Consider the following 19,609-nt stretch of genomic DNA (forward strand, 5'->3'; position numbering starts at 1 on the left):
TGAGTGAATCAAGAGTTGTGCGATTCCTTTTTAATCATCGATGATTGTGGATTTGGTTTCCTTCATAGCTGCTCATTAAGTTGCTTTTAATCATGGTTGATCAAGACAGAAGAGAAAAGTAGTTCCTGCACTCAGCCCTCATCCCTTTCCACCCCCACTCCCTGCATCCCTGCCTCTGTAAATCCTGTCCCTCATGTGGCACACATTTGGCAAGGGGCACAAGTGCAGTGGGATAATCACAGATTTGGATTTTGGCCTTACCCCTTTTCTCTCTTGTTCTCTTTATCCTCTCCCATTTCCACAGGAAACCAGAGAAAGGCATCCAATATCTGATCGAGCGAAACTTTGTTCCAGACACTCCAGTGGGTGTGGCACACTTCCTGCTTCAGAGGAAAGGCTTGAGTAGGCAGATGATTGGAGAGTTCCTGGGTAACAGGCAGAAACAGTTCAACCGAGATGTCCTCGAGTGAGTTTGCATATTTTTCTGAGTGCATTTATACATGAAAATATTCTAAAATCAGCTTTTGATTTGACTTGGAAATTATGCAAGTGCAGAGACATTTCATTTTTCTTCCTTACCGGGAATATAAACCATCATTTAGTTCCAAATGTGATCTACTCTCAGTCAAATAAAGTCTTTGGAGTTCCTGAGGACTAACTCGAGTTACATCAAGGAAATAAACAGAAATAGAATCCACTCAGGAAATTGCTCAGATAAACAGACAGACCCCATTAATATCCTTCAGCTCTTTCAATAGTGAAGGGAAGTTGTAAAGATCTCCTTTTTTTCCAGCAGTGATTCATTGCATCATTCAAATAGTGCCTCTATTTATGCTTTAGACTGGACGGACTTATCTGAAACACACTTGAAGCACACCAGCTCTATCAGAGCCCATTGAGATGCAGTGGACGATAAGGCCAGGAAAGGTCCGTCAGTGTCAGTTTGAAAGGCATGTCTAAAGGGCTCCTTGAGAAAATGTCGATAAATCCTGACATGCAAGGAATCAAAGCATCACGGCTGTGAAGAGCAGAGTTACAATTCTCACTTCAATGGAGAAAAAGTTCTCAGTTCCTTTATATACTAATACGATATGTCATTACGTTGGAGTAAAATACTCCCTTAAAGCTGCACTAAGCAATCATTTTTAAATAAGTGGATGGAAAAAAAAGTTGTGTCATTTAAAAGGGGTAAATTGGAGTGATTTCATCCTTGGCTCTGCTGACCTTTCAGCATCTTTCAGGACTTCATGGGTTTTTTAAACCTGCAGTTTTGCCCTTTGCTTATTGGTTAAAGCTTATTTTTATTTATTTATTAACTCTTTTTCAGCAACAGGCTTTTTTTTTTTTACATTAAATACTATTAAACCTGATATATGTTGCTTTTACAAAACCAAAACACACATGGACAAAATAATATTGAGAAGCAAATGAAAGTTACAAAGCACATAAAGAGCCAAACGTCTTCTTTTCACTGGAGTCGATGAAATACAGAAAAAGAGCCAGAAAGTCAATCAATATTTCACATTTATACTCCAATTCAGTTCTTATGTTTCTTTTACTGCACTACTAGTGTATAGGGGCAAATCGCAAAATTGACAAAAACTCTCAAGGTAAATCTCAAAGAAAGGTTTCTTGAGCTAAGTCCTGTTTTCACTTGAAGCATGAAGAACGTGTAAATGTTTTGCCTGGCAGCAGATGACCAGATTTATTTGAATATTGCAAATGGAAAATAACAAGCAGCTCTCGCTGTCTGCAACTGTGGTTAATAATTATTGCTCCACATAGTGAAGACATGCACACAACCCTGAATCCAATACAGCTTTATTGAACAATTACATCATTCCCCTTTTTGCATTGTCAGCTAATTTTTCCTCTTATCTGTGCTAAATGTGTGTTGTTGGGTTTTTTTTTGCCCAGCTGTGTGGTCGATGAAATGGACTTCTCAAGTATGGAGCTTGATGAAGCACTCAGGAAGTTTCAAGCACACATCAGAGTTCAAGGAGAAGCTCAGAAGGTTGAACGGTTGATCGAGGCCTACAGGTACAGTAAGACAGCTCAGGACTAAACATACACCACAGCCTGCATGGGGTCATCAACTTATACGGGCCGAGGGGCTATCTGCTGTTTACTTGTATACTCTACAATGAATAACTGACAATTGACAAGCTAGCCTTGTTCCAAAATCCAATCTAAAACAGAAGTTACACCAAAAACTTCCAATCTCCTTTAACATGCTCGGGCATAAGAGCAGCAGTGCAGCGTTTCAAAGCCATTTTGAAGTCTTCTCTTTTCATCCACATCCTTACAGAAAATAATTTAGGAGGAATAAGTTCAAAAAGCTGAGGAAAACTTTCCTCAGGGCTGCTGATGGAACCTGCACACCTCTGGTTTAAAGGTGCCTTCATGCCTGCAGAGAATTAGCTTCGACCAGCACTGAGCAAGGACATTTCTGCCTCAGTAATCACAGCAGTCATGTTACATCGGGGAGATAACAATAACTGATCATCTGGCATGGCCCCTGCAGCCCAGTCTAGATATGATCATGACCTCACTTTATGGTGAGTCAGAAAAAAAATCTGTTGAACGACCTCTCTGATGGCCACAGGCTACGTATATTGGCAGACTTAAATGGTCTGCCTCGTTCTCTGTTTGACTTTTATAACAACTGTATGACTGCAGCTCAAATAGCATGGAGCTCAGTGTCTACGTATATCAATACTGATATTGATATTCCTGACCAAAAGTGGAACTAACACAGAACCCTAACAGTGGAGATTACTGATTTATATTGGCTAAAAGGATTGACTTGATATTGTTGCTGTGTCCTTTTAGGATAATATTGTTTTTTCTTACTGTACCTCTGTTCAGTGAGAGCGAATGCTGGTACTGTGTTCCATCTTAAATTCAATTATAAAAGGAGAAAGTATCAGGCTTATTTACCTACATTTATATCGTACAGTGGATGTGGGCTTGGGTTTTTAAAATTGAAACCAATAGGACTGAGTGTCTAGTTTAACAAATAGAAGAAAAACTTCAATAATAGTAGAAAAAAGTCATGATTCAAAAGTAAGGTATTGGAGAAACGGCTGTTACTTGTTAGTTTTGGTTTTAAAGGTATAATTCTATTTGGCTTGATATAGACTGCTTAATAGGCTGTGCTTTGGGTGTGGCTACCAGAGATTAAAAAGTGAAAACACACGTACCTATCACCAAGGAGAGAAGTGTACAAATCTGATCTAATCTAATTCTTATATCTAATAAAGTACCCTCTGGCTCTGAAAATGTATGGGGTGACAGCCAGAGGCTCCAAAGGGATGGTCCAAAAAATGATAAGTGACATTGGTGCTATGTCCACAGATTATATATAGCCGATATTTCTCCAGTTGCCTCAATAAAGCACAAAGTGTTGACTGTAAATGATTGGCCATCTAAACTTAGACTTGACTAATTGTACTACGAACTTTGCTATCAGGACAGTCAAGTTTATATTAGCTATTTTTATTCTGTCCCGTGTTCTTGAAGAACACCTGATGTATCTATGCTGTTTTACCCGGTGCAGCGCTCGCTTCAGCCTTCTTTCACTGTAATGTTTGATTTCCAGCACTGACTTCCATAATGCTACTTTTTTTAGTGTCACTCGCAGACTCTCTGGCAGCTCTGCACATTTTTGTACAATCCTTATCAATCCATAAGTCTCCATCTATTGATATCTTTTATTTTGTGGGAAGAGAAACTACAGTAATAGCCACGTGGTCTCTGCTCTCGGTATGTTACTTTGTGACTGGTATCATGAAATGATGCTATTGAACTCAATTTAACTGACTAACTTTATATATTTATTGAATCAAACAACTTTACCAACACTGTCCACTGCTACTGAAGTTCATGCTCATACACAAATGCTCTAACAAAGTACAAAAGTTCAACTTTTCAAATATGTTAATCATCCTCTTTGCAGCCAACGCTACTGCATTTGCAACCCTGGCGTGGTGCGACAGTTCAGGAACCCCGACACTATCTTCATCCTGGCCTTCGCCATCATCCTTCTCAACACAGACATGTACAGTCCCAACGTCAAGCCTGAGAGGAAGATGAAGTTGGAGGACTTTGTTAAGAACCTTCGAGGTACTTTGTTCTCCCTCCCTGCACCTTGTCCAGCTTACTGTCATAAAACCAATACTGTATAATCTTCAGATGCTACTGTGCAGCTCTAAGGATAAATATGCGGCTCAAATTGAGTTTTGTGCATGCATTTTGCCCTGATTAATTGCTGTGTCAATACGTTTTTTTATTTTAGTTTTTTTGTTAGTCATGGCTAAGAAAGCTCTGCTGTTGAGGCAAAGCACTTTTAGTTGCCTTCAACAGATTCTGAAGGTATTAGCAGGGGCTTTGCGGCATGGCTAACTCATTACTCTGCCTATTGGAGTGTCAGTAATTAAAGTACAGTATTGAGTAGAGAAGAAATATTTGTCCCTAGAGAGTTCTGAAGGGCATTTCCGTCTGTACTGTGAGAAATATGTACTGCACATCAGTATGTAAGTAAATTCAGGGGTTCATCAGCTTTCATAAATCTGTGAGTTAATCATTAATCCTTCTCTCTTTTTCTTTCCCTCTAATGTTCTGCCAGGAGTGGATGATGGGGAAGACATCCCCCGAGAGATGTTGGTAGGGATATATGAGAGGATTCGCAAGCGGGAGCTCAAGACTAATGAAGACCATGTGTCCCAGGTTCAGAAAGTGGAAAAACTCATTGTTGGAAAAAAGCCGGTACGTTTGAGTTTGCCCTTGAGCTCCTGCTGCACTAAGAGTGTGACCACTTTTATCTTCCCCTTCCATTCAGGAGCTGAATCTAGCAGGAGCATGCAGAACCAAATTACCCAATGTACCTCTGAGCTGTCGTGGAGAGTACAAGCTTATGCGTAGCCAATGTCCTCTAAGAACGAACGGAAATGAAAGAGCATTCTTTACTTGAACCCACTTTCCTCTCAGCGTGACACATCGATTCTTTGCGCCGGAGACCTTCTTACTGAATGACTGTAATATGTCTTACGCCCCAAGTGTCAGCCAAGAAATGTGCTGTCTGACAAGCTTCCCTATTATAAATGACATAAACAGACTGGCATGCTCCTGATGATCTTGAAGGTGTTTACTTGAAACCTGACCCTTTCCTTCAGTCCACTGATTCCCCTCTTTATTAAACTAACTCCACTTTAAGGTGAAAAATCCACGGCAGTTCAAGAGACCTTGATGATATCATGATTGTAAAAGTTGACATATTCTAAGAACAGATTGTGAGGGACACATAGATATTTACTCATCAATCCATAAAACTAGTTATCTTTTTTTCAAATTCTGTCTGTATTTCCTTTTGAACGTTACATGGAATGTATTTTCTTTGATTAATCTTAAGTTTGAAATGGCCTTATGTGTTCACTGATCCCTGCTAAATTATGTCTTACTCCATAGATTGGCTCGTTACACCACGGTCTGGGATGTGTAAGTATTTCTCTTTCTGTCATCAGCATTTTGGTCACGGTTGTTTGGAAATAGCATATTTGTATGATACCCAAAGGCTTTATGGAAAAGATGCAGACACATGGAAAGATATCTTTTTTTGGCAGTCTGTATCTTAAAAGCCTTTTTGTATCACACCAAGAAGACAATGCAATAATGTCACTGTATTGTGTGTGCAGGTATTGTCCCTTCCCCATCGGAGACTGGTGTGTTACTGCAGACTCTTTGAAGTGCCCGACCCCAACAAACCACAAAAGTTGGGCCTGCACCAGAGAGAGATCTTCCTCTTTAACGACCTGCTAGTGGTATGGCAAACATAACTTTTCCATCACATTGAGATCACACTTGGGTGTTCCAAAGAAAAGACAGAGTCTAAACCGCATTGTATTCTCTTGTTTTTCTTAGGTTACTAAAATTTTCCAAAAGAAGAAGAACTCTGTGACATACAGCTTTCGTCAATCCTGCTCCCTTTATGGAATGCAAGTGCTGCTCTTTGAGAACCAGTGTAAGTGCCCTTGAGACTTTCTAAAGGCATCCGTGTGCTTTAAAGTAGTTTGTTTGAGAACACTTCAAAAGTCAAAGTGTTTATGGCTTTTTGGAATTGCCTTGCTCCTGGGCAGAGTGAAATATTTTAATCATAGAGAGACATCCTTCATGATAAACTGTGTATTTTTAGACTAATGCGTACTTTGTCAGGCATGCTTCACCTGCATGATGTTGTTCTTACTTTTACAAAGCAAACTCTCAAGTTCACAGTAAATGGACTTCACTTGTATAGGGCTCTGCTGACTGTCATACAGTTATACATTTACTGTTGACAGAGGCTCATGTACAATAAACACATTTATACATCTTCACAAACTGCTATTACTTCAGGTGTAGTTTCAGGTTTAATTTCTTGACTAAAATCACGCCCCCAGCTCTATTGCAGAAGCCAGCGATTGAGTCTTCAATCAATAGAATAGAAGATGACCCATTCTCTTACACAACTAATCTTTTGCAAGATGTAAATGGGCTTTTAGAGAGCAGCAAAAGTGTTTCTGTGTACTCCCATAGTGATGTGTACCAATGTTATCCTAACTCTTTAGATTATCCCAATGGAGTCCGTCTGACCTCGGCCATTCCTGGAGCTGACATCAAAGTCCTCATCAACTTCAATGCACCTAATCCTCAGGACCGCAAAAAGTTCACAGACGATTTGCGAGAGTCTATTGCTGAAGTCCAAGAAATGGAGAAGTACAGGATAGAATGTGAGCAAAAGAGTCTAGTTTTCATCCTGACTATACTATTTATGTCAGATCAAATACATATTAAGGAGAAGACTACATTAATAGTGACTTGGCATGTTCGTCTCATTTACAGCTGAATTAGAAAAACAGAAGGGGGTGGTGAGGCCAAGCATGTCCCAGTGTTCAGGGTTGAAGAAGGATACAGGTAATGGAAACCTGAGCCGAGGAAGCCTAGATGACAGCTACGCCATCGGTGAAGGTTTGAAGAGGAGTGCCCTCAGCAGCTCCCTCCGTGACCTCTCAGACGCAGGTAACATATAGTGTTGCTTTGCTAACTATATATTTAGTTCTAGTCTCATCCCAATGCTAGACTAAGTAGAGTGTTAATACCTAAGCTGGATCCTTGCATGATACTATTCACTCCTTTTTAGATGTTAACTGACTTGGAAACTTGGAAGAAGCTGAGTTTCTGTTCTCGTTGGGTTTCAATTTGACTGTTGGTCACTTCAACTGAGCGCTAATGCGGAGCGTCTTAGTGATTACACCTCCTGAGCCATAAAGCCAGTGAAGCAAGGAGATAGAGATGGGTGTATTGGCTAATGGACACAGGTGTAATTTACTACAGACTATCACCTAATAATCCTGCATCACTGGCAGGGGAGGAGGCAGCGCTATGTGGGTCACTGTGATCAATTTGAGCGTCTTAGCGGTAAGAGGAATTAATGTTGTGTGGTTGATTTAGGCAGGATGTACAGAATAGCCTTGACACTGCAGAGCTGCTCTGCACGAACACTCGGTGACCTCAATACGGGGTTCAAACTAATAAAGCAAAAAATGATATTGAATTGAGCTGTTTGCTTTTGATGCTTTTTGAATAAGGCAAACACATTTGAGTGCACGTCTTTATAAAGCCAAGCCAAACCTGGTTTATGAAGGCCTATAATTCCTTTGGGGGAATGTTTGTGCATCACTTAATAAAATTAAATTTGCAAGAACTGACATTTGTTTACGTATAACTGACTCAACTGCATTAATAAGGCTCCCTCTACACTTCTAAGGAACTCCAGGTTTACGAGATCAGTTGAGATGGGGAGTGCTGCTCAGTGTTTGAAGAGGGTTGTATGTATTCTGTGATTTTTAAGGAGATTTCAAGTCTAGAGACCCTAAAGATGTCCTGAAGATAATTTTGTTTTGGACTTGGAGGCTAAACATTTCTAGCAGAAGGTACTTTTTAAAAACTGGAGGTGTGGGGTTTGAGCTTATCTGACATTAACAGATGGAGAGGGTTTGATAGTAACATACAATTAGTCGCCCTTTGTGAAATGCAGGTTCCAGAGGTTTTTTTTGGGGGGGGGGTTTTGCGACTTATTTCCTGGTCTATGATTTTGGAGATTTTAGTGTCTGCAGTTTTTTATTTGGTTAAAAAGCAAAATTGCTGTAGTGCCCCTATACTACCTCAAGACTAAAAGACGTTACTCAAGATGATGTGTAGATGTTTTCAAGAATGAAGCTAATGTTGTAAAGTTGTAGCAGTGGCTTGCTTCTTCCCTATCCTTTAGTCTTGTTCACCTCCCTTTGTAATACCAACAGTCTGCTTCTAGATAGTAATGTGGCACTTTTGTCACCTAAGGGTGCTAGCACCAACTCCTCACCCCAGTAGACAGAAGGAATATTTGCACGCTGAAGTGTTTATCGGTTGGTCTAATCTGTCATGTCACATGTTCTGGGCAGGCAAGCGTGGGAGACGCAGCAGTGCAGGATCACTAGACAGCAATATGGAAGTAAGTAGGACGCAACTGATGCTGCGCTGTCCTCTGACTTTATGTTGTTCACTTTGAGCACACTAGTCTGTCTTTTGTTCCTTTGTAGTGGGAGTTTTATTCTGTTTGGTGGTGTTTTTGTTGTGAGCACATTGGTCACTGTGCATGCGCATTGGGCTGAAGAGAATTACCTGCTGTGGCTGACGCATGTAAACCCTTGATGTACATAGCATGATGACACTAATAATACTACAGACTCATTTTCGGGCTGTTGATGTAACACTCACCTTTCTGTTTTCTTCAATCGTCCCATTTAAGGCATTTCCTCAAGTCCTTTTCTCTTTTTTCAAGTCTCATTTAAAAAAAGACCGACTGTGATTTTTCAGTTCAAGCTTTTGCATGCTCACACAGTTTGAAATGACTTTCACACTCCTTCCTTTCACCAGCTTGCTACCTTGACAACTTATTTCCCTTAACTTGTTTTTATCATCACTTAGCCAGATATTTAAAGTAGTACTAGGAGCCAAGCATGAAGACACAGCAGTTTAACTTTAATCACACAGACAAGCTAGAAAATCTACCTGAGATGTAAAGTTAACAAACAGTTACTAGAGTATTATATTTCAATAGGTTTTTTTTGTTTAAAACAACTGATTTCCTTTAACACAGGTGGTAAATAAGTGTCTTAGAAAGCGTGGATTCACTGAATAAACGAGTTAGCTGGCTAACATGTTAGCCTGGCTTAGCTAAGTCAGAACCAGTTTTATTGGCCAGGTATGTTTAAACACACAAGGAATTTAATTTAAGTAGACTGTGCTCTCAAATATAGACATTAAATATTAACAATAAACTAGAAAATATAAACAACTAATTAGAGACTAATATGTTCAAGACTGAACAAGATATTAGTGCAGTGGTGAGTAATGCAAAAGGATGATGAAGTAAACATGAGGTAATTAAAGTATTACAGTATTTACATTATAGAGTGTGCATTAAACAAAAGTGGAAATGCTTCACAGATTTGCACATCATCTTGAATAAGGAATATAGAAAGGATTCTGTTGTCATTTAGTTTATAAAAAAGAGGATTATCAGTATAGAGGTATGAAATTAAAAATTATTTTTTTCTAATTTTAACTTTTGGCACTTCCAATTCTGCTATAGGGACATTATCTAGAACCTTCCAACGTTTATTTCTAAAAGTCAACGGCAAAAACAAGCACAGCCCTCCTGTTAAATGCTCCCTCAAAAGTTCTATTGCACAAAATTTAAGGCAGAACGCTGCCACAGAAAAAGCTTTAAATAACTAGGTAATATGGCAGAAGCCATAGTGTCTATGGACATTGTGTTATTATGGTAGCCTATAGACTACTTCCTTAGGAGCAACACCGTAGTAGTAGCTTGTTGGGGTTCAGAGTCCGACTGCAAAACACTTGGTTTGAATATTGTGACTGACGGTTCAGTATGAGCAACATCCTATTTTAATTGCAGAGCTGTTGCGATGTACAAACTGCACTATTTTTCATCCCGTAGCTTAAAACAAATGGACAGCTGGCTCATCATGCGGATATCTTTGCTGAACCTTATATAAGATCAATATGAAACCATTCATGACAAATTAAAGGAACATTACAACTTGTGCAGTATGCATGTTATGCATGGCTCTGAAAGAAATGCTTCATTTTTCACAAACATTTATTTTGTGTTCTCTTGTCATTCTGTGTAACTGTGCTTATATTTGCAAAGTTTTTTTCATTTTTTGGCTCAGCGGGAATTTAGAAACATCAGAGTACATCAGCTATTGTATATACAGTATACAGGCTGCAGCTTCAGATGGTTACGCAAAGGCTCAAAAGTAAGGCCACATCAAAGAGGAACTGTAACCTTGGAAACTGGATAAAATACTGACAGAAACTCACAACAGCATCAGCAGTCTGAAACCTAATACGCAGTTTGTGTGCTCATAGCAGATACAGAGAGCTCATATAAGCTCAACAAACTGAGCCTGCGAACAATTTAGAGAGACAGTCGTCCGTGATATGTTAGGAAGGATAGACAAACAATGCAGTTAAGCGGGAAAAGTAAACAGAGAAGCTTTACCACAAGGCAATATGGGCAATCATGTCAGATTGGAGGTCAGTGGTAGCCATTACTGAAGTGTAAGGGAGAATATAACACACCCTAACAGCAAAATAAAAAACAAAAAATTGTGTGATATACCGTAAATTCCGTACTATTGAGCGCACCTGGATATAAGCCGCACCGGCTAAAAATAAGTAAATAAATGTATTTGTACATATATAAGCCGCACTTGATTATAAGCCGCAGGTGTCCACGCTATAACAAGAGCTATTTACACAGACGTAGGCTACCGGTAACATCCGCAAATACTGTAGCGTCCGTACGGACGTTAAAGGACGACGAGAGCGTTCAAATAATAACTTTTAATAACCCGATCACTGTCGGCCGTGACCACGCCGTTTACAGCAGAGAGCAAAACCATAACTTGCCGTAACAATCCAACTCTCTCACCCAGCGTTCTCTCATACAGCCACTCAACACGTTCTCGCTGGTGCATTCACTGACTCTCCACATAATCGGAATTATGAACACATTATCAACTACTGACTTTACAACATGAACCGTTACAATACGAAGTCTAGCCGACGGTGTCTGTAACACGGCTGATGAAAAAGATGACCGTAATATATTTCACAAGAAAAAGTCCATCCATTCACTGCCTCATAATGACTTCATTACTCACTTCCTCAGTCTCTGTTGTCGCTGTCAGTGTCATCTTAACGTGCAGCAGCTCTGTTAGCTTCTTTGACAGCCAGGTCGATCGCCTTTAACTTGAAAACTGCATCATATGTATTTCTCCGTGTGTTTTCCATCATGAGGGTGCGTGCATGAAGCGCAAAATGACTGATATTAAGATCCGACGTGACGAAGTCAAATGTTTTTGCGGCAGAAGCTCATTGTCCCCCATAAAAAATCCATGCATTAGCCGCACCGGAGTAGAAGCCGCAGTGCTCGAAGTGTGAGAAAAAAGTAGCGGCTTATAGTCCGGAATTTACGGTATTTTCTTTCTGTACTGTTGTTTCATCCTGAGAAAATGTTGAAGGTGTTCCACAACAATGATCTGTACAAACAATGCATACAGTGAGAGAAAGAGTGGAGGAGGCAAGAGCTTGGTTTATTAAGTCCACACACAGTCTCAATCAAAAGCCTTGCCTCCTATACTACTTGTATGGGTACCAAATAGGCAGCATCCTGTAAGAACAATGCCCTAGAGGGGTAGTATGTTCCTGCTGTCGCCCTTTGGTGGTCTGACTGTCCTCTCTCTCTTGCAGGGGTCCATCATTAGCAGTCCACACATTCGGCGGAGAACCCCTTCCAGCCGAGACTGCCCATCCCGCCACAGCGGCCAGTCCCTTCCCAACTCCTCCTCACTGCTCGGATCTTTGTTTGGCACCAGAAGGGTGAAATCCCCCAGCCCGACCCCGCAGCCAGTGCACCCCACCCTCATCTCCCACACCCCTCACCCCGCCAACTTGCACCATACAGCCCGTTCGGAGACAGACACGCCAGGCCCCATGCACCCGCACCACGCCCAGTTCTGTCATCTGACCCAGAACCCCCCGCCTTACCACCACCACCACCACTACCACCCGCCGGCCCACTTGCAGCATCCTCCGCACCAGTACCACCCGCCCCCTCCCCACAGCCAGCAGCCACCCTTCCTGCCTCATGCACAGCACGGCCACAGTGGCCACCCAGCACACTCCTCCCATGCCGCTCATGGCGCCCACCACCATGGCCCGCCGCCAGCACCCTCCCAGGCACCAAGCAGCACCAAGCCCAAGCACAGCGGCATCAGTACGGTGGTCTGAGACACACAGGGCTCTCTTTTTGCTCTCTGACTGAACTTTGATTTTTCCCTGAGGCTCTCGGCTGATGAGCGAGGCGCACTGTGCATCGCTGGGCTGGGTATGTGAAGCCAGAAGAGATCCTGTGCCTCCTTAAGCATAATTTCTTTACACCCATAACATGGGCAGAATATTCAACAGAGACACTTTTCCTTTTTCCAGTTGCATCTTTCATTTGATTTCAAGTCACACTTCATGTCTGCTTGCTTCAACAGCAACAGACACCAACATAAGAGCATGCACAAAGACCACAACTACTGTTTCTCCTCAACAAATTAAAGAAATATGATCAAATATCTTGCTTACAAGTACTTAACAGTAATCTTGACTTAAATGTCTACAAAGTGAATTTATCTAGTGCAAGGGTAGTCTTGCAGGACAGACAGATAGACGGACATCCTCAGCAGTAGCGTACGAGTATTTAATGTAGCGGTAGCTCACAGTGCACTGTGATATCTCTGTTAGCAGTGATAAATGTGCCAATTTACTAATTTAGTCACACAAAAAATGCTTTATGTATATTGTGCATAGTATTTTGTAAAAAAAATAATATCAACAGTTATTATTATAATTACTACAGAACACATGGCATCATTCAATCTCTCAGTATTATACTCGCACGTAGGGGGCGTAGTTTCACTGTTAAGAAAACAATCAAAGCTTTTACGAGTTAGTTAATTCAGTAAGCTTGGAGCGCTATCTATTGCCTTGAGTTAGAGCTCTTTTGTGGAGTTGAAGGTTGATGCAGACTTGCACAGCAGCCCTGATACAGTCCCCTCCAGTGACTGCACTCTTCTTCGATTCGGAGATTCTCTACTTCAAGAGAAAAAAAAACAAAGGAAGCCGCCACAATGAGCCGCTGAACATACAGATCTATCTAAATGTCCACCCTTCAGTACCGGCTGCCTGTCTGACATCATTTTATTTTTTTAACTATTTTTTTAGAGTCCAATGAAAATATGAAATGCTCTATGTTTTTACAGCAACCTGGTAGGATTCTTTCTGCAGACGGAGGAGAAGAAGTTTTGTGTTTGTATAGCAGGGAAACAGCAACATGACTGTAACAGTGTGTCTCCTGTGGTGGAATCTCTCAGCTGGCTGAGTGTGCCCTTTGTGTCCTTCTTGGGATTGTATTGTGCGTCTCTCAAGCAGCACACATGTTGTGCAGTGCTGTTTACTTCCTCCATCTGACGTTTTCCTCTGAACCACACGAACGAACGACACAGTTCAAAAATCAATAATTATCATTCTGTGATGGGGATAGCTCCCGTATGCCTCACTCACCACAAATGGCAGTTTTATATCAAGCATTTTTCTGACATATTTATGGGATGGCTGGTTATACCTCTAGGCCATCCTGATTACAGTATCTAGTGTGTGTGTGCTGAGCGGTGGCAGGGGGCTGCTGTGCTGGAGCGTATTTTATATTGAAAGCGATAGGTGCAGCACTTGTTCCATTTAGTTAATATCAATGGCAGAAGTTAGTCTGTATCTGCTAAAGACTATGAGACGGATTTTTTTTAACTTGTATGTGCAATATGTATTTACTTTTTTTCTTTTGTCTAAGAACAACTGCAATCTGCTGCTGTTCTATTTGCTAGTTTGTTTTGTCTTTTTCACCTTATGTCCTCTGTCATTTCTTCCTCAGCGTGTCAGTAAAGTATTGTGGATTTGGAGGGACTGCATCTTTCTAATTGATTAAGAACGTCGAAGAAAATACTAGCATGTAACAATGTATTTGAGGCTATTTTCTAGCTGTTGTGTATCCCAAAGCTATGAGTGTTGAAAAAGATATCTGTTGAAAATAATTTGTACGGAAAAAAAAAAAAAAGTTTTGAATTGTTCCGACCCCAAACACAGTGCATCAATTGTTGAATCTCAAAGTAATCACAGTGGTGAGATGAATTTTTAGAGCCGGTGTAATGAAAGCTGCTCTCAAATCTGAGTGATAATAGACAGGCAGCTATAAGTGTAATAAATGGAACTCTTGTATCAATTTATTGATCATCTCTCCTTGTCAATGGCCAGTATACTCTTTGTAAGTCAGTGTCAAGTAGGTCGCTGATTTTCTTTCTGCAAATGTAATAAGGCACTCTTTTTAAATGGTTTATATGTTTTAATGAAAAGAGTTCACCGAAACATCCGAGTTGGTTAATGTTAGTTTAATTAATGTGTATGTGGTTGTTGATATTTCCTTATATGTTTGAGTAATAAGAACAACATTTTGGTTGCCATGTCCTGAGCATCTTCAAACACCACTGAGAAAGGACAACAGGTGCTGTTTGTCCCTTCACATTTCATAATCTTCTTGATGCTGGATGTCTTATAGCCGTCTTTTTAGCAAACAAATAAACATTCCTCAACATCTGGGCAACCTAACAGCTCCGAGTGTAGAAACAGTGGGAGGAAGATTAAATAATTAATTATCTGAAATATACTTTACTATCTTATAATCATAAGTAAAGCATGTATTACTAATAAAATATGTCATTTCTTAAAACCTATAAACCCTCTATGAAGTGTGCCTTAGGACAATGGTACTGTTTTTTATGTATCTGCCATAAATACAGCATTTCAAGCATTTAAGTCCAGTGTAGTTTCACTTCTGTGGAATCAGAAAAGTGCCAATATTGCATTATAAGTCAGATTAACACAAAGTCCATTGGGGACCAAATTTAATTAACCCTCTATGAATCGACAGTGGAACGCTCACAACGTCGTTTTAAGACAAATGTCTGATAATAAACTTCTTTACAGAATAATGGCACAGACAGACTAAACGTAGCTAAACACAACGATGCCGGTTCTACTTTACCAGTGTGTTTTCAGCCTCGACCCTCCAGTTCCCTCAGATGACTGATGTATTGTACAAACCTGTCCAGATTTCATGTGAGGTTCTTTGTTGCATGCCATTAATGCCTACTGTTTCTTTTTGTATGTCTCCTCTTTTCGTTTTGTCTTTTTATGTGTCGTTCTGTCGGGCAGCAGGCTTGACTGGACCCTCAACTTTCAATGTAGCTTTGATTTCTCTGATTGATGCTTGTTTACATTGAGATGATTTCTGGCCTACTACTAGGAAGTTATCCTCTGGCATGCATTTTCCCTTTTTTTTCCACTGTACAGTTTAAAGACAAAGCAGTATACTGCGGAGTGTAAATACAAAAACTCCACCTGGAGAAACTCTAATGTAACTCAAGAAGGAGGGTTTGAAAGTGAGGAAACATGGAAAGGGTGGGCCGATAGTAAAGAATGAGAAAATGTAAATAATCTGTAAATTATTATTAATATAATTATTATTATTACTACTCAATGTCTGCAGTTGCATTGAAGCTGCATTCCTGCTCCCTCTGATATTTACATAATCATCGACTGCTTCTCTCTGCCTCCAACAGGACTGAATTATCATAGGATCTAGAGATGAACAGCTAACTGTTACACAGTCAACACAACTTCTGACTTATTTCCTGAGAATCTCCTGTTCCGTCACACTCACAGCCCACTTTTGAAGTCAAAGTAAAGGGAGGAGTGCTCTTATTTTGTTATGCATTCTGTTTCTAAGTAGACAAAACCCCATTGATGTAAAACTAGTACTGTGACGATGTTGAGAACGCAAAATAAAGCGATATATACTGTTAAACCTGGTGGTTATCATGAGTGTCTTTATTTTTTTCAGGGAATAAATGTTTTTAATTGAATGACTGAGTTATAGGAACTTCATCTTCTATATGTGCTTCGACCTAAAGGTGGCCCTATGGTCTGATATGACTGCACTTACTGCAGTCATATCAGATTTTTATTCACTTGAAAAGCTCTTAGAGTGCTTGAAGAATTTCAAAGGACATATTAAAGGCAGGTTGGTAATTTTCTACATAAGAAAAGATTTTGGTTGGTCTTTAGGCCCTGATAGACAACAGTGCTCTGAAAAACGACCAAAGAAAATCCATCATCTGTAGCAGCTGTAAGCCTGTTAAAACTTCGACCAATGTTTGCCACGAGGTACCAATCTGATGAACCAATCACGCGTCCCTGCTCGTTCTCTACCCCATGTATGCACAAGCACACAGTCAAAACGCATCACCAGTGACAAAGTCTATTCTGTGACTTTGAAGTTTTCCATTGTGAGTAGTAAAATAGTCATGTTTTTTTTTAATGTAATACGATCAGGGGGGGCTTTTTAGGGAGCACAGAGGGGAGACGAGCACTGAGGGAATGCTACTTTCCATCCATCCATCCATTTTCTGCCGCTTATCCGGGGCCGGGTCGCGGGGGCAGCAGTCTAAGCAGAGACACCCAGACTTCCCTCACCCCAGACACCTCCTCCAGCTCTTCCGGTGGGACCCCAAGGTGTTCCCAAGCCAGCCGAGAGACATAGTCTCTCCAGCGTGTCCTGGGTGTACCCCGAGGCCTCCTCCTGGAGGGACATGCCCGGAACACCTCCCTAGGGAGGTGACGAACCGGACCCCCTCCGGCCCCTGGCTGCGCCTAGAAATTCTTTCCATAAAAGTAATGAACAGAACCGGTGACAAAGGGCAGCCCTGCCGGAGGCCAACGCGCACCGGGAACAGGTCCGACTTACTGCCGGCAATGCGAACCATACTCCTGCTCCGGTCATACAAGGACCGGACCGCCCTTAGCAAAGGGCCCCGAACCCCATACTCCCGGAGCACCCCCCACAGGGCGCCGCGAGGGACATGGTCGAATGCCTTCTCCAGATCCACAAAGCACATGTGGACTGGTTGGGCAAACTCCCATGAACCCTCGAGCACCCGCTGGAGAGTGTAGAGCTGGTCCAGTGTTCCACGGCCAGGACGAAAACCGCATTGTTCCTCTTGAATCTGAGGTTCGACAATCAGCCGGATCCTCCTCTCCAGAACCCTGGAATAGACTTTCCCAGGGAGGCTGAGGAGTTTGATTCCCCGGTAGTTGGAACACACCGTCCGGTCCCCCTTCTTGAAAAGAGGGACCACCACCCCGGTCTGCCAGTCCAGAGGCACTGTCCCCGACCTCCACGCGATGTTACAGAGACGTGTCAACCATGACAGCCCCTGTACATCCAGAGACTTAAGATACTCAGGGCGAATCTCATCCACCCCCGGAGCCTTGCCACCAAGGAGCTTGCCAACTACCTCGGTGACTTCGGCTTGGGTGATGGACGAGTCTACCTCTGAGAACTCAGCCTCTGCTCCCTCGGTGCAAGACGTGACGGTGGGATTGAGGAGATCCTCGAAGTATTCCTTCCACCGTCCGACTGCATCCCCAGTTGAGGTCAGCAGCTCCCCACCTCCACTGTAAACAGTGTTGGTGAAGCACTGCTTCCCCCTCCCGAGGCGACGGTTTGCCAGAATTTCCTCGAGGCCGACCGAAAGTCCTCCTCCATGGCCTCCCCGAACTCCTCCCAGGCCCGAGTTTTTGCCTCCACGACCGCCCGGGCTGTGGAACGCCTGGCCTGCCGGTACCCGTCAGTTGCCTCAGGAGTCCTATGCACTAGCAACGCCCGATAGGACTCTTTCTTCAGCTTGACGGCCTCCCTTACTTCCGGTGTCCACCACCGGGTTCGGGGATTGCCGCCACGACAGGCACCAGAGACCCTGCGACCACAGCTCAGAGCAGCTGCTTTGACAATGGAGGTGGAGAACATGGTCCACTCGGACTCAATGCCCCCAGCCTCCCCCGGGATCTGTGAAAAGCTCGTCCGGAGGTGGGAGTTGAAGACCTTGCTAAGAGAGGGTTCAGCCAGACGTTCCCAGCAGACCCTCACTACACGTTTGGGCCTGCCGAGTCTGACTGGCTTCCTCCCCTGCCAGCGCATCCAACTCACCACCAGGTGGTGATCAGTTGACAGCTCAGCCCCTCTCTTCACCCGAGTGTCCGAGACACACGACCGAAGGTCAGGTGACACGACCACAAAGTCTATCATCGACCTCCGGCCTAGGGAGTCCTGGTGCCACGTGCACTTATGGACATCCCTGTGCTCAAACATGGTGTTTGTTATGGACAAACTGTGACTAGCACAGAAGTCCAATAACAGAACACCACTCTGGTTCAGATCAGGGAGGCTGTTCATCCCAATCACCCCACTCCAGATCTCACTGTCGTTGCCCACGTGAGCATTGAAGTCCCCCAGTAGAACAATGGAGTCCCCAGTCGGAGCACTGTCCAGCACCCCTCCCGGGGACTCCAAGAAGGCCGGGTACTCCACACTGCCGTTCGGGCCGTAGGCCGAGACGACAGTGCGAGACCTGTCCCCTACCCGAAGGCGCAGGGACACGACCCTCTCGTTCACCGGGGTGAACCCCAACACCTGGCGGCTGAGCTGTGGGGCTATGAGCAAGCCCACACCAGCCCGCCGCCTCTCACCGCGGGCAACTCCAGAGAAGTAGAGAGTCCAGCCCCTCTCGAGGAGCTGGGTTCCAGAGCCCAAGCAGTGCGTGGAGGTGAGCCCGACTATATCTAGCTGGTACCTCTCAACCTCCTGCACAAGCTCAGGCTCCTTCCCCCCCAGTGAGGTGACGTTCCACGTCCCAAACGCCAGAAGCTGCGTCCGGGTCACCGAGGCCCCCGCCATCGACTGCCGCCCGATCCACATTGCACCCGACCCCTACGGCTTCCTCTGCGGGCGGTGAGTCCACAGGAGGACGTGCCCGCGTCATCTATTCGGGCTGAGCCCGGCCGGGCCCCTCGGGCAAAAGCCTGGCCACCAGGTGCTCTCCTGCGGGCGGAATGCTACTTTCAAACTCAAAATCAGTTTTAGAAAATGACCAACCATGCCTATAAGATTTACAAACTGACCTGGCCTCTCTATCCACAAAAAGATACAAGGCCATTAAGCCAGTTCATATCTGAACTGTTTTACATTTTGCAAAGACATTCAGACATGAAACACGTTGAATTCATCTCAAGAAAAATTACTTTCCGTCTTCAGAGTTATCCAATAAAATGTTTTTTTTATGACTCGATCAATATAACTCAATATGATCTAAGTAGTGGGCTTGAACAAGATGTCTTGAATACCAAAGTGAGCTCATGTTCCCCTGGCGAATCAGTAGGGCAATGCCAACAAATTGCAAAAGAAAAAAACATGTCTATTTATGTCCTTAAATATGACAACAGTGACTTCCTCACATTTAGATGATTCATGGTGACTCATGATGCTATAGCTGCGACCCCTTTACACATG

General features: G+C 42.9%; 1 protein-coding gene across 6 annotated transcripts in view; it reads left to right on the plus strand.

Moving 5' to 3' along the window:
- iqsec1b (IQ motif and Sec7 domain ArfGEF 1b) overlaps positions 1-15,018 on the plus strand; it is a 190,591-nt gene extending 175,573 nt beyond the window's left edge. For 5 of the 6 annotated variants that reach the window (XM_079341112.1, XM_079341113.1, XM_079341114.1 and 2 more), the window contains 11 exons: positions 305-466; positions 1,918-2,040; positions 3,959-4,125; positions 4,628-4,767; positions 5,467-5,496; positions 5,694-5,819; positions 5,920-6,019; positions 6,603-6,764; positions 6,877-7,053; positions 8,475-8,524; positions 11,857-15,018. In XM_079341112.1, the coding sequence (XP_079197238.1) occupies positions 305-466; positions 1,918-2,040; positions 3,959-4,125; positions 4,628-4,767; positions 5,467-5,496; positions 5,694-5,819; positions 5,920-6,019; positions 6,603-6,764; positions 6,877-7,053; positions 8,475-8,524; positions 11,857-12,396 (1,777 nt within the window). In that variant the 3' untranslated portion in view covers positions 12,397-15,018. The remainder of the gene's footprint in view (positions 1-304; positions 467-1,917; positions 2,041-3,958; positions 4,126-4,627; positions 4,768-5,466; positions 5,497-5,693; positions 5,820-5,919; positions 6,020-6,602; positions 6,765-6,876; positions 7,054-8,474; positions 8,525-11,856) is intronic. The other variant, XM_079341117.1, reaches the window with a different exon arrangement.
- Positions 15,019-19,609: the final 4,591 nt, after the last annotated feature.

Source organism: Symphodus melops, assembly GCF_947650265.1.
Source record: "Symphodus melops genome assembly, chromosome: 4".
Classification (NCBI taxonomy): domain Eukaryota; kingdom Metazoa; phylum Chordata; class Actinopteri; order Labriformes; family Labridae; genus Symphodus; species Symphodus melops.